We start from the raw sequence: 18,629 nt of genomic DNA, 5'->3' as shown, positions 1-18,629 counted from the left end.
CCCCCCCCCCCCCCTCCCCCTCCTCCTCTCCCCCCTATTTTGGATTCCAAAGAAAAAATACTAGAAAATCAAATTCCCACGAAATCAAAATATGGAAAAATTGGGTTTTAGTGCAAAATAAAAATGATGGCTCATTAAGTCAATATAAACTTCATACTAAAATTCCATAAAATCAAAGTTTTCTTATTTGATGTATAAGGAATAAAAGCCGGCCAAAAATTATTTTGAGAAAATAATTATTCCTCGATCATCTTTGAGTTCTCAAAATATTCGAATATTGAGAACTTAGCGGACATACCTCCCACTGAACTTCAACTCTTTCGGTGGAAATACCTCCTGCCAAACTTCAACTCCCTCAGCGGAAATACCTCCCACCGAACTTCAACTCCCTTGGCCCAAATTTGCTTGCCCAAATGTTGCGAGGGGGGCGCCCGGGTGCGCAAGGAGAAAATCCACCCCTGCCTAGCTTTTTGCAAGAGTAGTGGCCGACCAAGGTATTTAAGGAGTGCCCGGCCCACCTTTTTAAGAAGTGCCTGACCACTTTTGCAAAAGGAAGTGTTCGGCCCATTTGAAAGGATACACCTGACCAAATTTTTGAGAAGGCACCATGGCCTTTAAAGAAAACACATCGGCCACCTTTTTGAGAAATCACCTCGGCTACTAGAATTTCTCGACTAGGAATTCTGCCGCTAGGAATTCTTTCGACCGCTAGGAATCCTGTCTCTAGGAATTCTCGGCTGCTAGGAATTCCTCCTTGGCAGATTAAGTGAATTTTGACCACCCCAAAATAGCTAAGCTCAGCATGGTGCTTGACAACTTTACGAAATGGCATGACTTTTGAGATGGGCAACAGGGTAATAGGGGCGAAGCTAGAATTGTAAAGTTAGGGTATTCAATAATTATATGTTTAGATATAAATATTTCTAATTTAGTAATTTCTAATTTATTTTAGAGGGAACTTTAACTTAAATTATAAGTGGTTTATTACAAATTCTATATGTTATAAATAATATAATAGAGGAGAGATAAAAATTGGGGGGGTGCCAGGGCCCCTCTAGGCCTAGGAGTGGCTTTGCCATTGTACTCCAACTCAATACACATAGCATGAACAAACCTTAACAAGTTGTTCCAAAAAACAAAAGAAAATTAACTTTTGTTATTTTTTTTTTAATACAAGTGATGGTCTAAACTATAAAGGAGAAGGAGATTTCTCACACACACTATAGTTTATAAATTAATACCATTTTCTACTCGACTAGATCCCATTATTATATTAACTTGTAGAATTAATAGTCTTTTAATGTATATATTGAGATTTGGCATTGCAAATAGTTCATCGTTCATTTAATCTAACCACTAGTCTCTCTCAAGTGATTACATTCATTCATCTAAAGAAATGCTTACTTCTCTCTCAAGTGACGGCAGCAGCCATAAAATTATTTTAGTTTATTTAAAAAGAAATGTGTGTGGTTGAATCAACAACAAAATTAACACATAAAACACAGGACAAAATAATAATAGGCTTATATGCAGCAATGGTCCCTCAATTATACTTGTAGTTACATTTGGGTCATTGAACTCAATTATTAGTTGCAGAGGTAACTCAAATATGTGTTTTGTTGCACCAGTAGTCCTTCCGTCAAATTCTGTTAAATTTTCTGTCAAAAAAGAGGATAAATTCGGAAATTCGCCTTCCCCTCTTGAAACTACGAAATTTTTTATGCAAAAAAAAAAAAAAAAAAACTTTCCTTTTTAATCTCTTTTAATGTTTATATACATATTACATGCCAATTCTATTTGAAGTCTCATCCAAATAACTACAATTGGATACATGAAGCAAACGAACAATGACTTCAGGAAAATTATTTTTCACACCAACACCGCTATGACCTCTAATTGAATGGCTGAAGTAAATGATATTTGCTATTTCAGAAGTACCAAGAGTTTGTGGATAGCTCCCTAAAGGAAGTTGATGGTCCTTTGCTCCACGACCCTTCATTGCCGCAATCCAATTCTTGCCGACACCAAAAAATTCAATTAAAAAGATGCCGCACAGCAACAAGAATATTTTCAAATATTCATAATAAATACCTTTAGACCAGCAAACAGATTCAAGATTTCGCATTTTACCTTCAGACCAACCCTTCTCCTAAATCACCTCGGTCTTCCATAATCTTCGAACCCAATTCAAATACACCAATTTAAAACCCGACCCTTTTGCAAGAGCCACTAAATCTGACTCATGGGTGCCAAAATTTGTAGACTTTTGAAACAAAAATGAAAAAGGGTAAGTGCTGAAATGATGAATCTTTGGACCTTCCCGAGGGAGCAAACAAGAATGGAAGGTTGAACCATAGGTTTGGCACAAGAGGAATCTTTCTTAGACTCAGTTCGCCGTCAGTTTGCAAACCATCGAGAGGTTAAGAGGGAAGAGGGGTTGGTGGGTTAGGGTTTTGAAGTTTTGTGTAGCAGATTTGTGGGAATTTTAATTATTTGATATTCAATTTTAATTTCTGAATTTACCCTCACTTTTGACAAAAAAAAATTTAACAGAACTTGACGGAAGGACTACTGGTGCAACAAAACATATATTTGAGTGACCTTTGCAACTAATAATTGAGTTTAGTGACCCAAATATAATTACGGGTATAATTAAGAGACCATTACTGCGAATAACCTATAATAATAAAATCTATGTTGGCGCGTAATACTAGGAGTCAATCAGAATGGAGTATTAACAATTGAAGTGATGGGCACCGCGAGTCAATCCAATACTTCTTGACTCAAGGAAACAGACATCCACAATTAATGGTACCACCAGATCGTTTTCAAATTTGCTTTCGCAAAAGAGCTTGCCAAATCGTCTATTATGATAAGTAGTTTGATTTCTTTTCTTTTCTCTTATTATAGCATTCATAATGGGCTCCCTAAATCATATTCTTAGACAAATTTTGAACAAAAATTTGAAAAAAACAACTTTAATAATGCTCTCTGTCTACCTTTTAAAATAGGAAGACTTCTAGGAACTCCTAAATTTGAGGAGAGAGAAAGGACTCCTATAGTGGCTCCTTAAAATTTAATGTTGCTTTACTTTATTTATGAGATCTTTAATTAATGCAAACTATTTTTTTATAGAGATAGACCAATTAAAAAAGAGTTAGAGCTGTTATGACTCCCTAAACTAAAAAGTATGATTGGAGTTAAAATTTTATAGAGAACTCCTAAAATATCTTTTATATATTTTTTAGTTAAACTTTAACTGAAAAATCGTTGGTGTATTATCCTTGCAAGCTTATATATCAGAATCATGATCCTCTTTATGCATTCTATCCCCACTGCTTTTCGAAAACTGCTTTTCGAAAAGATGTGCACACTTTTTCGAAAATAAGGACATGCCCGCTGTCCTATTGTTTAATTTTTTTTTTTTTTTTGAGAAACAAAATTTCATTCAACACTCCAAAGAGAGTACATCAGCTTCAAGCACAAGGAGCAACCATCTTGGTGCTTCCTCAATCCAGGTAACAAATTCGTTACAATGAAATGCAAACTGAGCCAAAGTGTGTGCCACTTTATTACCGCATCTTGGAGTCCATTGACATACGACTGCTCTAAAATTATGAAGTAGATAGTTCACCTCCTCAATCAAAAGACCATCTATTCCATTGCACTCCTCTGTTGAAAGAATACTATTAATGCAATCTTGTGCGTCCATTTCTAGAATAGCATCAGTAAAGCCCATATCAATAGCAAAATGCAGACCCTCTATTGCAGCCATAAGCTCCGTTTGCATAGCCAATTCGCCTAACACATGCCGCCATGAACTCCCCGTTCGCGTTTCTGACGACCACCCCAACCCCTCGGACGGAGTCTCCAGATTTGAGTGCCCCATCTACATTTATTTTGTAAATACCTGCTGGTGGAGGCCTCCAGCCGTGCAAAGGAGCTTGAGGGCTAGACTGACGACCATGGATTGTGTGAGAGAGGTTGTTTGCATCAAAGAACTCTTGTGCAAGTTTAGTCATTCGATGCAACAACTGTGTTGCAGTTTCTGATTTCCCTTCAAAGATAAAGTTGTTTCTCCTATTCCAAAGCCCCCAGCACAGATATGCAAACAACCCTTGCTCTTCCCCACCTGAGGATAGCTGTAATGCATGCCACAGCTCTCTGAAAGAATTGAACCGCCACCCCTCACAGACGTTCCCCCATGCTGAGTTGCGCCACACCTCCTTTGCAGCCTCACACAACCATACAGCATGTAGTACACTTTCAGCTTTGCGATGGCAGTTGGGACAAATAGGTGTGGGCGCTATTTTCCGATTGAATAGTATATGACCGCAAGGCAAAAAATCCCAAGCACACCTCCATAGAAAGAACTTAATCTTATTTTAGATTTTAAGAGCCCAAATTTTCTTCCAGAACTTTGAATTCAAATCGACTCTAACTGAGGGCTCTCCACTCATTTTATCCTTCTCTAAACATGCCAACCGATATCCACTTTTGACCGAATACATGCCGTTTCTTTCATAATGCCAAATTAAACAATCGTGACCTGCCAAGGAAGCCAATGGAATTTGCAATATTGCATCCACCTCTTGGTCCCAAAAAATATCCTTAAGTAATGGCACATTCCATTGCCCTGAAGAGGTGAATAAATCACAAACCAGTGTTGACAGTGGCAACTGGGGAGGAGAAATAATTTTGAAAAAAGAAGGGGCTGGAAGCCATTTGTCAGTATAAACTTGGATGGACACTCCATTTGTCAGTATAAACCTGGATGGACAATCCCTTGTTGAGCAACTCTTTCCCCCATTGCAAAGACCTCCAAATGAAGGATGGATTGGTTCCCACTTCAGCTTCTAAGAATGGTACTGATGGATGGTATCTGGCTCTAAAAATCCTTGCTACTAGCGACTTTGGAGTCCGGAGAATGCGCCAACATTGCTTTGCAAGCAGAGCCTGATTGAATGCATCAAGATCATGAAACCCCAACCCTCCTGCAAACTTACTCTTACATAACAGCTCCCACTTCACCCAGTGAATTCCCCTCTTGTCTTTCGCCTTTGCCCACCAAATCGAGCCATGATTCCGTTAAGCTCCTTGCATAATCCTTTTGGAATCCAAAAACAACTCATCGAATAGGTGGGGATTGCCTGTAACACGGCTTTCATTAAAATCTCTTTCCCCGCTCTAGATAAGAGCTTTTCCTTCCACCCACTTATATGCTTCCAAAGTTTGTCTTTTAAATGTTGGAAGAGTTGTTTCCTTCCCTTTCCGGCGATAGTTGGCAGACCTAAATATTTCTCATGGCTCTGCACAACAGGAACGTTCAAAACACCTACAATCATATTGAAATCTGCTCTTGTGGCATTCGGACTTAGAGAGAACACGGATTTAGAGTAGTTGATTTGTTGCCCTGATACCTCTTCGTGGGTTTGGAATAATGTTTCCAAAGCCATACAAGCCTCCTTCGTTGCCTTCATAAATAGAATGCTATCATCCGCAAACAATAGATGTGTTACTGAAGGCGCCCCCCTTGCCACTTGAACCCCAACGAAATCACCTCTCCTTTCTGCACTATGCAATAGGCACGAGAACCCCTCAGTGCACATAAGAAAAAGATATGGAGATAAAGGACATCCTTGTCGTAACCCACGCTATGGCATAACGTGCCCAATAGGAGTGCCCTTCCAAAGCACCGAAAAAGTTGTAGTGGAGATGCAATCCATAACTTTGGCGACCCATGTGGCTGAAAAACCCAGTTTGAGCATCATTTCAAGCAAGAAAACCCACTCCACCTTGTCGTATGCTTTGGCCATGTATTTGAGAGCCATTTTGACATCGCGCCCCTTCTTCACTCCCTTAATAGTATGCATTATTTCGAAAGTAGCCATCACATTATCCAGTATCATTCGGTTCGGTACAAAGGCGCTTTGATTTTCAGTAATAACGTGAGGAAGAACAGTCTTCAACCGATTTGCAATTGTTTTCGCTATCATCTTGTAGACGGTCGTACACAGGCTGATTGGTCAGAACTCTGAAACCGTGGTTGGCATCTTGACTTTCGGGATGAGAGCTATAAGGGTATGGTTAAACTCCCGAACGCTTCCTTCCCCGTTTAGAATCTGCAAACACTTGTTGGCCACCTTATCGCCAACTATATGCCAATACTTTTGGAAAAATAAAGCTGGCATGCCATCATGCCCAGGTGCTTTCATTGGGAACATCTGAAATAAAGTATGCTCCAGTTCTCTCCGCGTAAAAGCTTGCAATAGCCGGTCGTTCATAGCACTTGTTATTACCGGCCTTACCTCGTTTAGAATCCACTCCATTTGCTGGCCACTAGAGGAAGAAAATAAAGTCTTGAAATAGTCACAGAAAAGATCCCCTATCTGTTGCTCTTCAGTCTGCCAAACCTGATTTGCATCAAATATTCCGCATACCCTATTGCGTTTGGATCGGGAACTTGCCCTCCCATGGAAAAAATGAGTATTTTCATCTCCCTCCTTAAGCCATGCTACTCTAGATCGTTGTCTCCACATAATTTCTTGTTTTTCTAAGATATCTGAAATTGTTTCCTCAACTTTTGCCTTTAACACATGTTGATCAGTTGTCAGTCTTCCTTGAAGTGATGTTAACTCCTTATAAGCATGTTTTAATTGATTGCGAACATTACCGAAATGGACATGGTTCCAAGTTTTGAGTTCCTTTGCGCATAATGATAAGCTGTTACTTACACTCTCCACTCCGTCGGTAACCTTCCAAGCCTCTTCAATCACCTTGTCAAAGTCTGGCTCCTTTGTCCACATTTCTTCAAAATGAAACTGTCTACTTTGTTTTGCACTTGCTTCTGGACAATCAACACAAGCCTCCACTAAGATCGGATAGTGATCGGAACCCACTGCCACTAAATGGCTGGTCGTCAGATGTGAGTGACGACTGAAGAAGACTCCATTCGCTACACATCTGTCTAAACGTTCTTCCACCAGGCTACCATCAGGATAACTACGTGCCCAAGTAAATGGATACCTAGTAAATCTAGTGGAGCTAAGCTAACAATCTTCCAATGCCATCTTAAAATTATTCATCTGGCTTTGTGGTCGTTCTCGTCCCCTTTTTTTGTCTTTTGAGAACAGGATCTCATTAAAATCTCCGACTACAACCCAGGCTCCTTGAACCGTATGCGACAATCTGCGTAATAGCTCCCAACAATGGTTTCGTTGTTGCATGTCAGGATGCCCATAAAACCCAGTAAGATAAAACTGTGAATCATTCGACTCTGTGATCAAAACATGAATGTGACCCACGGAATAAGATAGCAGCCTCAAACCCCATCCACTCCCCCAAAACAAAGCCAAACCTCCCCCCAAGCCCACTCTCGCCACTTTAACTATCTCTTCCATTCCAAGTTGTATCCGTGTATTTTCCATCTGATTTGCCGTCATTTTGGTTTCCATTAAGAAGACCAAATCGGGTTTTTTCTCTTGCAACACATTTTTGAGAGAATGGAATGTCCGAGGAGCCCCGAGACCTTGGACATTCCAACTTAAGATCCTCATTGCTTGTGGTGGGTCAGCCCTGCTGATCCCACCACTTTGGTTGAACAAATAGTCATAGTGTCACTCTCTTTTGGCCTCTTTGTCACAACTCTCCCAGCCTCTGTTAACTCCCTTACTCCCCTTTTCCCAGACCATCCTCTAACTTCACTACTATCCCCCTCATGTGGATTGATTGAAAAGCTTCTCGTCCTTGCTTGGCGTTTCCACGACCCTCCACCACTTTTTGAGTTGGCCTTGTGTTTGTGTTCTTGCTCTGCATGTGCTTCATACTGCATTGGGTCCTTCAGCTGTTCTGGTTCAGATTCAAGCCCGAGTTCAACATTCATTTGGGCCCCACTTAAAGTACCCAACCCACTTTCGATGCTCCGCAGTGGATTGTGCCCAAGGGGATTATTCAATGAATCTCGCCCCTCCTCACCAAAGACAGCTTTGAATCTTGCTGCGACCGTTTTAATACTAACATCCTTCTTAAGAGCTTTTGTCTCCACAGCTTTGATGATGGAGTTACTCCTAATTATTTTCTCCTTGATAACATCCCCTCCCTCCTCAATCATTATGGGCTTTTGTAACGGCCTACTCATATCAATTATGACTTGATTTGCTGGGTCTTGGGTCGTTGCCACGTCAATAATATTATGAGAGTGCCCCGATCCCCCGCTGCTGGCTGGTCCCACTCTTGCTACCGCCTCCCGGTCTACCTCCCTCGGTGGTTGTCGTCTCTCACCCACCCTTTGTCTACTCAACAAACCCACAGAAGATTCAGCCACCTTTTCCCCACTAGAATTACCCTTCTGCCCTCCCGCCTCCATCTCCCTCTCCTTCACCCAGTCCCCTTCTGCCTCACTGCATAGTTGTTGGGCATGGATAGATGCTCCTTGCCGTACCAACCACTCTCCATGAGCTCCAGACCCTCCCTCCTCCGCTAACCCTTGTGTTTTTTGGGTGCCCATACCACTGCCGCTAGTTCGCTTAGGATTGCCTGCCCTAATAGAATGAAAATCCTTTGTAGCCTTAAGCCAGATACCGTATGGCTTTTCATCTGCTTGTTTGGCTGCCTGGTCGACGAAAGAACACTCTTTGAACACATGACCCACTCGACCACAGCAGAAACAAAATTCTGGCAGACGTTCGTATCGAAACTCCACGAACACTGTATTCCCAGAAGGCAGCGTCATCTTTTTTCCTCGTCTTAACGGCTTGGAGACATCCACGTTGACCCCTTATCCTGAGGAATCTACCCAAACATTCCCCATCCATACCTTCTATGACATCCGAACACCATCCAAAACTATTCCCAATCTGTCTCCCCAGATTTGTCGACATACAGCTCAATGGTACATTGTGGACTTGAATCCAGAAGTCTGCATATTTGAGAAGCATCTTGGATGGAGCGATACTGCCGTCAGGGGTCTCAAGTAAAACTAGGGCTTTGTCAAAGTTCCAAGGCCCACTGCGCAAAACCTTCAGTCTATCCCCTTCAGTCGCAAAAATGAACAAGAAAGGATTTTCCCCTATGTCTTTCACCACCACCTCACGGACCATACTCCAAATCTTCAACATCGTTTGCTTGAAAGCCTCCCGATTGAAAGCGTTAGTGGTAAGGACTTTGCCAACCAGGCTCATCTTGAGTCTCTCCACCACATCATCGATATCATTTTGTCCGACCTGAATTGCATCTCTCTCATCCTCTGTAAGGATGAGCGTCTTCTCTAGAGAATTTATCACCACATCCATCCCGACTACTGCACCAGAAAGGTAAAACAAAAACAAAAAAACCCCCAACGAAAGTCAGGGGAGAAAACCCTAAAGCAAACACTTGAAGATTTAAGGCCATGCATTCAACAAGCCCACTACTTTTAAACATGCGTGCTTGCCGTGACCTAGAAGATTTAAGGCCATGCATTCAACAAGCCGCGGCTCTAGATTAGATTGCACGTACACCTAATCATTGAAGTTAATGTTATCATTCGAATTTTATTTTTCTAAGAAAATAAACTTTAGTAGTATGTGCACACTTTTTCTAAAATAACATGCTCACTCAAGTAAGACTCCACTTATATTATCTTATTATGTTGTTATAGATTGTGAATATGGACGAAACAATTAAATAAAAAATTAACTTAATAAATTGATAGTTTAACAATATAATAAGGTTTCGTGAACTTAGACAACATAAGAAAATAAACTTTAGTAGTATATATGATTTGTGTTATAAAAAATAATAGTTTTCCTCTTTCCGTAAAGCCAAATACAAAATATTTATATTATAAATAACATATAAACAAATTGGAAAGCTTTGAAGGTATAATAAAATTGAAGAAAACAAAATAATAGGTAAGTAAAAGGAAAATAAATAATAAGTAAGAAGGTGAGTTTGGTACGATGAAGCACGTCAAAGATGCTGTCCTAAAGCCTTTGTAGCCTCCCTACGTGCAGGTACTGACGGTCTACAAGACTCCAAGATACGACCCCTTGTACACAAACTCAAGATCCGCTATGAGCACGTTCACAGACAGATATAGGTATCCAAGTCACATAACTATTGCCCAAAATAATAATAATATAAAGTAGAGAATATATGTAAAAGTAGACAAGGAGAGAATTAGAATGTTTATGTGATATTCTAATAATGTATTGTGTGTTATTGTGTGTTATTGTGTAAAGGAGGAGTGGCCTTTTATAGGCATTCAAAAACATATAACCTTCACCAACCATAAAAGTTCACCAACCAAAAAATTAAGGCATTCACCAACCAGAAATAAAACCTGAATATTAAATATTTATAACCCCCATAATAAATAAAATAAAACAGCCAAAATAATTAAATAAATAAAATGGTTAAATTTTTAAAACCTTTTAAAATTCCAACAATCCCCCACAAGGTTTTCAAAATTTTACCATGACGAAAAAACAGTGAAAAATATATAATATATACGGGCAATATAATACTATGTAATAGGTGTAGGTGCCTTCCGGGCTTGAACCTTCACTTAGTGATGATAGTCTCCATTTGAGGAACCTGAGTGTACACAGTATTGAACTCGGCACCTTTGACCAAACTTCAACATATCCCACACATTGTATTAGTTGAGACTTGGATGCGGGGTAGCGCTATTTATGGCCATGCGCTAATCTTGATTCTCATGAGAGTTACTAGAGAATAGCCCAATTCTCACAGTAGCGGCCTCACGACGTCTCTCACTTAGGTGAGTTCTCCAAGAGTACATGTGACCTGCACCCTGCGGGAGTTTGCCCGCCTCGAAACTCATTCAGGGATAAATTCCTTCCTAACGTCACATAAAATAGCACTTTTGCCTTAGGGATGAGCAGAAGAATATCTCAAGGATATCTCCATAGTTTTATGAGTGCTATATGAGTCACGCAATATGGATTGTTTCTACCACATTGAACTTCCTTCATGGGATCTCCAATCACAGAAGTTGGGTTACCTCCCTAGGTGACTCCCTTATGGGCTTAAGCACATCCTCCTCGACATTTTGCATTAATAACCTCCTCCACGAGGCATGCATATCAAAACTAGCCTTCACAAGGCATATATAATGTAGGTTATGTCTTTGTTCTCCATTTTAGCGCGCTTTAAACCTGTATGTTATTTGAAAATATTTCCTACACAATCTTGCACACAAATGATTAGTGGATTTCACCTCAGTATAATTGGAAATTAAATATGCATTGGTATACATTTAAGTATAATAGAAATATATCATACATTAAATCTTATGATCAAGAGTACCTCTCAAGTCCATGAAACTTTGAGTACACCTACTACCACTTATGAACAATAATATAACAATTAATTCATTAAATAAATTTAACTATAAACACTGAGTAGTTCAAGATACCCTTACTCCCTTTTGTGCACTCCAAATGGCTGAAATCGTGATCACATATCCAAGTTGAAATTGTATCTTGTCGATTCTCAATAAGAACCTATAAGACAATAAGAAGTCTCTACCAAAATTGTATAACAAGGTAATCATTAGTTGCACACATTTTCATAAAATTGAAGACAAGTTAGTCTCATAATAAAATTTGCATAATGAAACAAATTTCATACAGACACAGTATGTTTGCCAATAAAATATAAAAAGTATTATGTCACTAAATGAATCTTTCCCATGAGAGCATAAAGAAATTGAAAACACACAAAAATATGGGAAAGAGAGAAGGAAAGCCTACATAAATAAATCTAATATTTTCAGCATAAAAGCAAAACTGCATAATGTTAACAAATAAATTACAGCATTAAATTTTCCATTTAAGAAAATTCAACTTCCACAAATTGGTCCACATGTTTTAAAAAATATTAATAATTATCAAAACGCAAATAACGTAAGCATTGAGCGTTAATTAAAATAGAATAAATATGAATAAAGGAGATATGAAAACTTATATAATAAATGTACAAAATAATTTCAGTTTTAAAGAGGTAATCAAATCACTCAAAAATTGGAATATTAAATTAAAAAAAAATAAGCATTGATATTAATTTTGTATTTGAAATACCCACAAAAATTCCAAGAAATACCCACAAAAATTCCAACAAATACTCACATAGTTAAGGAAAAACTCAACCCCCACAAATTAGGGAATTCTCAAAATATATGAAGATTGTACCAAAATTTATTTAATTTTAAATTCATAAGATATGTACTCATAGCCATCTTGATAGTCATTGTAAATATAACAAAACCATCGAAAGCCTCAAAAGAAAAAAAATGCCTCAAAAATTTAGGGTTTGAAAGCCTTATACCAAAACTCAAAATTAATGCCACTTACAGTGATATAATTTATTATTTCATTTCAGTTTTCTCACGAGGATTCCACAGTGTACACTTCATGGCAATTAACTACATGAGACATCTGTCAAAACTTTATGATCAAAAGAATATTAGTTCACTCAATATATTTGTATCAAGATTAACTCAAGTAACTAATATGAAGGATTGCACAATTGAAATATATAGGCGTTGGCAACTTTAAAAAGAATCCAAGGCATTAAAACAAAGATGTAATTAAATTGCATAAATGATTAGAACATTAAAGGCAATAATCACCTAACAATATCAACAATTTTACTGCCAAAATAAAAGCTCTAAATGTCATGAAATTGACATTAAAGTTTTGAAACTAAAGCTGCATAAATTAAAAAATAAATAAAATCTCGTAATTGAATGTGAAATGCAAAAGCTTCCAAAAGAAGTTAAGAGCAATTAACTAATTCTGGAATCAAAAGGAGCTAATGTCCAAGGTGTTAAAGTGATGCATTTATACTACAAAAAAAACTATAGGTTTTTCTCTCAAATTCAAAGCAATGACAGCCATCAAAATAAAGAATAATTAGGCTCAATAAAACTTGCAATAATACCACATAAACTCTCTGCACGTTCACGCAAAAATTAATAGCTATAAATGAAAATAAGAATCAATATAAAAATTGAATACACAAATAGACCAAATCTAAAACTAACGCAATATTAGATTTTGAATTCAGAATTAAACTACAAAAAAAACTGTTTGCACTTTTTTTCTTTCAAGAATTTGAAACCAAAGTAAGTAGTATACTACACAGATTTGCAAGGATGCAACAATTGAATATTCAAATCAAATTTATCTTCATAAAAGGAAAACTTAATTGTCTGTTGACCAATAATGCTTTATTCCTTCATAATGCATTAAACCACATAAAGATAGTGTACAAAAACTCAATATTAAAACAGTAATTTCAAACACTACACGTTAGTGCTAAGAATATATTATAATTGCTTCTTACGTTGGTATGAAGGACTTCCAAAAGTAAGAACAATAAAATGACATTAAGTCCAACAAAAAATAAGGGACCGTTATATAAAAGAAGATTGATGGCAACCAAAATCAATGAAGGCAAATGTAAAAGGCCCAACACAATAAAATCAAATATATAGCTTTGAAATTATCATACCAAAGATTTTGAAACACTTCAATGTTTCGGTTTGAAACACTTCAATGTTTCGATTTTAAACACTTCAACCATTCAATATTGGATGTTTCACCATAAATTGATTAATGAATAATAATTAAGTAATCGGTAATGAAACAATACAAGCTATTTAAAACAAACAGTAGTTTAGAAAAACATAGCTCACTTCAATATCTATATTTTTTCATTATTTCAATGGTCATTAATTAGCTTTTGAATGCTATTAACAATTTTAAGATTCTGAAATGTATTTTAAAAATAATTGTGCTGTAGAAAACGGACACACCACATAAAATAATAATACGTTGAGCTATAATAATAATACCACATAAATTAGTAGGTAGGTTTTATTTTCAAACACTAGCAGTAATTTCCCAAACGTTAGCAACAAATTATAAACATATAAATGTACCAACAATATTTAAAGCAGTTGAAATTGTATAGACAACATGAAAGCTTCAAACTGCATCTACCCAAAATAAATCGTAATTTTCATTTTGAAAATCCAATACAAATGTAAAAGCTAGCAATACGGGAAGAAAACAACTTTAACATACAAAGGCTTTAGATTGTTATAAAAAATAATAGTTTTCCTCTTTTTGTAAAGCCAAATACAAATTATAAATAACATATAAACAAATAGGAAAGCTTTGAAGGTATAATAAAATTAAAGAAAACAAAATAATAGGTAAGTAAAAGGAAAATAAATAATAAGTAAGAAGGTGAGTTTGGTACGGTGAAGCACGTCAAAGACGCTGTCCTAAAGCCTTTGTAGCCTCCCTACGTGCAGATACTGACGATCTATAAGACTCCAAGATACGACCCCTTGTACACAAACTCAAGATCCGCTATGAGCACGTTCACAGACAGATATAGGTATCCAAGTCACATAACCATTGCCCAAAATAATAATAATATAAAGTAGAGAATACATGTAAAAGTAGACAAGGAGAGAATTAGAATGTGTATGTGATATTTTGATAATGTATTGTGTGTTATTGTGTGTTATTGTGTAAAGGATGAGTGGCCTTTTATAGGCATCCAAAAATATATAACCTTCACCAACCATAAAAGTTCACCAACCAAAAAATTAAGGTATTCACCAACCAAAAATAAAACCTGAATATTAAATATTTATAACTCCATAATAAATAAAATAAAACAGCCAAAATAATTAAATAAATAAAATGGTTAAATTTTTAAAACCTTTTAAAATTCCAACAATTTAGAGTATTCAATATATAAAATTCCAAATTTAAAATACCTAATTAACTTTGTCGGCCAGAATTTCCCTAATTCTGGAAGTAGACTAGATTGGCTAGCTAGGGTATAAAATATACCTAACTCGATAACAACGGTTTACTATTGGAAGAGATACACATCAACAGATCTACTCAGAATCAGAAAAGAAACCAATAATTTACGTCTTGCTGTGTACAAGTCAAGGTCCAAGAAAATTTCGAACCATACGTGTGTCCTCAAGAGATGTGCATAAATTTCTAGAAAAGCTAGAAATTTCACTATAAATACCCAACTCATCTGAACCTTCACTTCTCATCCTTTACCCATACATATCCCTACAGAAAAATGGCTAGCTATAGACTACTAAGCCTCATTGCCCTTGTATTTGTAGCCGGAGGAGCCCTGCCCAGAAATGTAAGAGCTCAAGCTCCAGTGGCTGATGTTGTGACCCAGGCATTCTTTGATGGGATCATTAACCAGGCTGCTGCAGATTGTGCTGGGAAGAACTTCTACACACGACAAGCTTTTCTGGATGCTGTCAACTCATATTCTGATTTCGGTCGGTTCGGTACGGCTGACGACTCTAAACGCGAAATCGCAGCTTTCTTTGCTCATGTCACTCATGAGACTGGGCGTAAGTTCTCTATACACTAGCATATGATGCTTATCAATTTGGACAATTTATCAGCTTGATTTTTGTTCTTGTGAATATCACCATTACTCAGTAGATTTATATACATGTGTGTGCGAGGTAAGTTCTTGTGAATATCATCATTATTATACTTTAATTTGTATATAATGATAACCTACAAGTTATCATTGTCACCCTTTGTTTAGGATACAATCTTTAGTGATTAATTAGATCAGTAATTACCAAATAAATTTAATGATAAGCACAACATTATTGTTTTTTTTTTCATCTTTTGTAGCTTTGTAAATGAAGACACGTATCTTTTGACCTCTTTGGATTTCGCTTTATAATTTCTGTTTCCTTATTATAAAAAAAATATAAGAAGAAGAAGACAGTTAATTAATTAATACCCTAACAACTAAATTCTTTTTTGTCTTGTTTAAATCAGATTTCTGCTACATAGAAGAGATAAACAAAGATACCTACTGCGATCCAAGCTTTACAAACTATCCATGCAACCCCAACAAACAGTACTATGGTCGTGGACCGCTCCAGCTAACGTGGAACTACAACTATGGAGCTGCTGGAAACAGCATTGGATTCGACGGCTTAAACTCGCCAGAAAGCGTGGCCTCAGACCCCGTTCTTGCATTCAAGACTGCCCTGTGGTTTTGGATAAACAATGTTCGTCCGGTTATAAGTCAAGGATTTGGAGCCACAATTCGAGCCATTAATGGCGCTGTGGAATGTGATGGCAAACAGCCTGCCCTAGTTCAAGCCCGCATCAACTATTATACTGATTATTGCACCCAACTTAGCGTTGATCCTGGCACTAATCTCTCCTGCTAGCTCTCCAATTTTAATTAGGTTCATTAATTGCTCTTCTTAGTTTCCTTCTATCTATGCAACTAAAAGCATATTTAGAATGACTAAGCAGTGCAGCCTGAAAATAAAAAATAAAGGCCAATAGGACTACTTCCTGGGTTTGATTCCCCTCCCTTCAATATCGCTTGTATCGATAGAGGACTACCTCATGTTGTGTAGTCGATTGAATAAATAAAATAAAAAGCTAGCGCAATAAAAAGCACAGCGTGCTTAGAAGGTTACCAGGGTTGGTTCTATGATCAGATATGTATTGAAATTTAGTCATTTATTTAATTTCTCTTTTGCTATAGAATAATTTTCACATGTTATGTATCCATTTTAGAGCCTTATAAAATATACAACCAGTCAATCGCAGTTGATGATATTCAAGGGAAATCCGCAATAATTCACAAACATGGTTTTGTTTCGCATCACATGTCCAACGATGGACTTGTCCAATATGCTCTTGGCATATACCAATTTAAGGCTCATAGATAAAAGGGTTGACTATCCAATTGCCCACTTCTTTCATGAGATTGAAGACTTGAAAGGAAGCTAAGAAACGTCATATTTTATACATAGTTTTTCTTCTCATGAGACTTTTATATAAGATAGCGATATACTGCAAGGTACTTCAGAGTGCTGTTCTTCTCTTCTCAAGAGACTCTTTTATATAAGATTAAAGTTATTGGGAGGCTACTTCTAAGTTTTCCTATTTTACATCATTAGGGAATTTAACTGATAAGATGTTACATGTTGGCCCCAAATGAATGTTGAGTTGTGAAGATACAATTCAACTAGAAAAATGATTTGTTTTATGTTTAGTTGTTGTAAATATATATGATGGAGCCCACCTCCATTAGATGATGCTTGCTTATAAATATGGCATCCCCCTCTACTTGTAACACACACAGATTTGAGAACAAACATTCAATGAATAGAAATCAGTTTCTATACCATTTCTCTATCTCAATTCTCTCCAATTTCTCCTAGTTTTATAACACGTTATCAGCACGAATCGCTTTCAAACAATACCAGCTGAATTTTTATGATGAAACCCAGATCTCTCATCCCTCTCTCCTTCCATCCATCTCTGCTGCTCCACTGCTTCAAAATAAATCCCACAGAAAAGGAAAAAGCCCAGAACCCAAAAGAGAAAAAGAGAGAGAGAGAGAGAGAGAGGATGGAGCAGCTACCATCAGAATCAGATGCCATAGCCAAAGTCTCATCGATATTCATATACCCAATAAAATCATGCATGCCGTGGAATTTCAGTTTCTCAAGCATCGGTCACTCCTACAGCTTCAGAGCAAATGCGCCAACGTGCTCTGCTTCATAAAGACTCAACCAATCAAAATTGAAGCCAACCCATTTGATTGAAAAGAGATGTTATAGTCATGCAACCAAGCCAACAGAACTGGATGAATACAAAAAACAAGATTTAATAAATCAAGTGGTGCTCTTCATCATTCGGTGACCAAGAAGTTCATGGCCAGTGGCCACAGCCATGGCAATGAGAATTCCCATCTGCCTATGGATCTCTTTCAGCGGGTCCACCGGACTAGGCGAGGTTATGAAAGTAATTTCACAGCTGGCTTGAGCTCTAGGCGCTACACCTTCATCTTCAAGCATACTGTCATAATCTTTTCTGTTAAAATCCCCCACCGCCTCCTGAAGAAAGGCATGCATGACGACACAGTAGGCGCTCTCGCAGGCAGTCAGAGCGTTCTTGGGCGGTTTGTCTGTTACCTTTGAAAGAAGCTGGAGTATAAAAGTTTGGTCGTAGAATCCGTACTCCTCCATTTGGTGGTAGACTTTGTCGATTCTCTGTCGGGTTGGCTGGTTGAAACTCAAGCAAGGATGGACGGCTTTGAAGAAGATGAAGCGGAATTGGTGATTGCTTTTCGGGCCACGATCGAAATGATGAGCAGCACCCATTGATAAAGAAAAGCACCCACCGAAATGATGAGATTCCCACCATCTTTTCAAATTATTATTATCCTATATTATTTAATATTAATATTAATGGTAATATAATATATTATATTTACTGTATGGTGTAGGTTTATTACCCATACAACAGTATTTATTTAAAAGGTTGGTGCGGGTTTATCGTCCACGCCTTTACTTTCATTTAAAAGTATGGAGCAGAATTAGTGCCCATATACGCACGTTTACTTTATGAATTTAATTTACCGCACATTTAATTTTATTTAAGGTATGGTGCGGGATTAACGTCCATACAGCAAGCAATTTAATTTATGAATTTAATTTACCGCACATTTACATTTATTTAAAGGGTGGTGCGGGTTTATCGTCCACGCCTTTACTTTTATTTAAATGTATGGAGCAGAAT

General features: G+C 37.3%; 3 protein-coding genes across 3 annotated transcripts; 1 reads left to right on the top strand and 2 right to left on the bottom strand.

Annotated features, from left to right (window-relative positions):
* Positions 3,449-3,889, bottom strand: LOC109946742. The gene has a single exon (XM_020555426.1). The coding sequence runs from the start codon at positions 3,887-3,889 to the stop codon at positions 3,449-3,451; it is 441 nt and encodes a 146-aa protein (XP_020411015.1).
* On the top strand, positions 15,072-16,536 carry LOC18793571 (endochitinase EP3). Its single transcript, XM_007223847.2, has 2 exons — positions 15,072-15,412; positions 15,858-16,536. Exons 1-2 carry the CDS (start codon positions 15,124-15,126, stop codon positions 16,256-16,258), a joined length of 690 nt encoding a protein of 229 aa, XP_007223909.1. The 5' UTR covers positions 15,072-15,123; the 3' UTR covers positions 16,259-16,536.
* On the bottom strand, positions 17,723-18,211 carry LOC18793734. Its single transcript, XM_007227167.2, has one exon. The coding sequence runs from the start codon at positions 18,209-18,211 to the stop codon at positions 17,723-17,725; it is 489 nt and encodes a 162-aa protein (XP_007227229.2).

The sequence above is a fragment of the Prunus persica genome, chromosome G1 (assembly GCF_000346465.2).
Source record: "Prunus persica cultivar Lovell chromosome G1, Prunus_persica_NCBIv2, whole genome shotgun sequence".
NCBI lineage: Eukaryota > Viridiplantae > Streptophyta > Magnoliopsida > Rosales > Rosaceae > Prunus > Prunus persica.
The sequence above is the reverse complement of the archived record's forward strand: the minus strand, read 5'-3'. Positions and strand labels throughout refer to the sequence as shown.

What these genes read in the sequence shown, in the direction of transcription:
- LOC109946742 (XM_020555426.1), bottom strand. Translation starts at nt 3,889, where the DNA reads ATGGGGCACTCAAATCTGGAGACTCCGTCCGAGGGGTTGGGGTGGTCG.
- LOC18793571 (XM_007223847.2), top strand. Translation starts at nt 15,124, where the DNA reads ATGGCTAGCTATAGACTACTAAGCCTCATTGCCCTTGTATTTGTAGCC. An exon ending in TGTCACTCATGAGACTGGGC is followed by an intron (nt 15,413 to 15,857) that starts GTAAGTTCTCTA and finishes TGTTTAAATCAG; the next exon opens with ATTTCTGCTACATAGAAGAG.
- LOC18793734 (XM_007227167.2), bottom strand. Translation starts at nt 18,211, where the DNA reads ATGGGTGCTGCTCATCATTTCGATCGTGGCCCGAAAAGCAATCACCAA.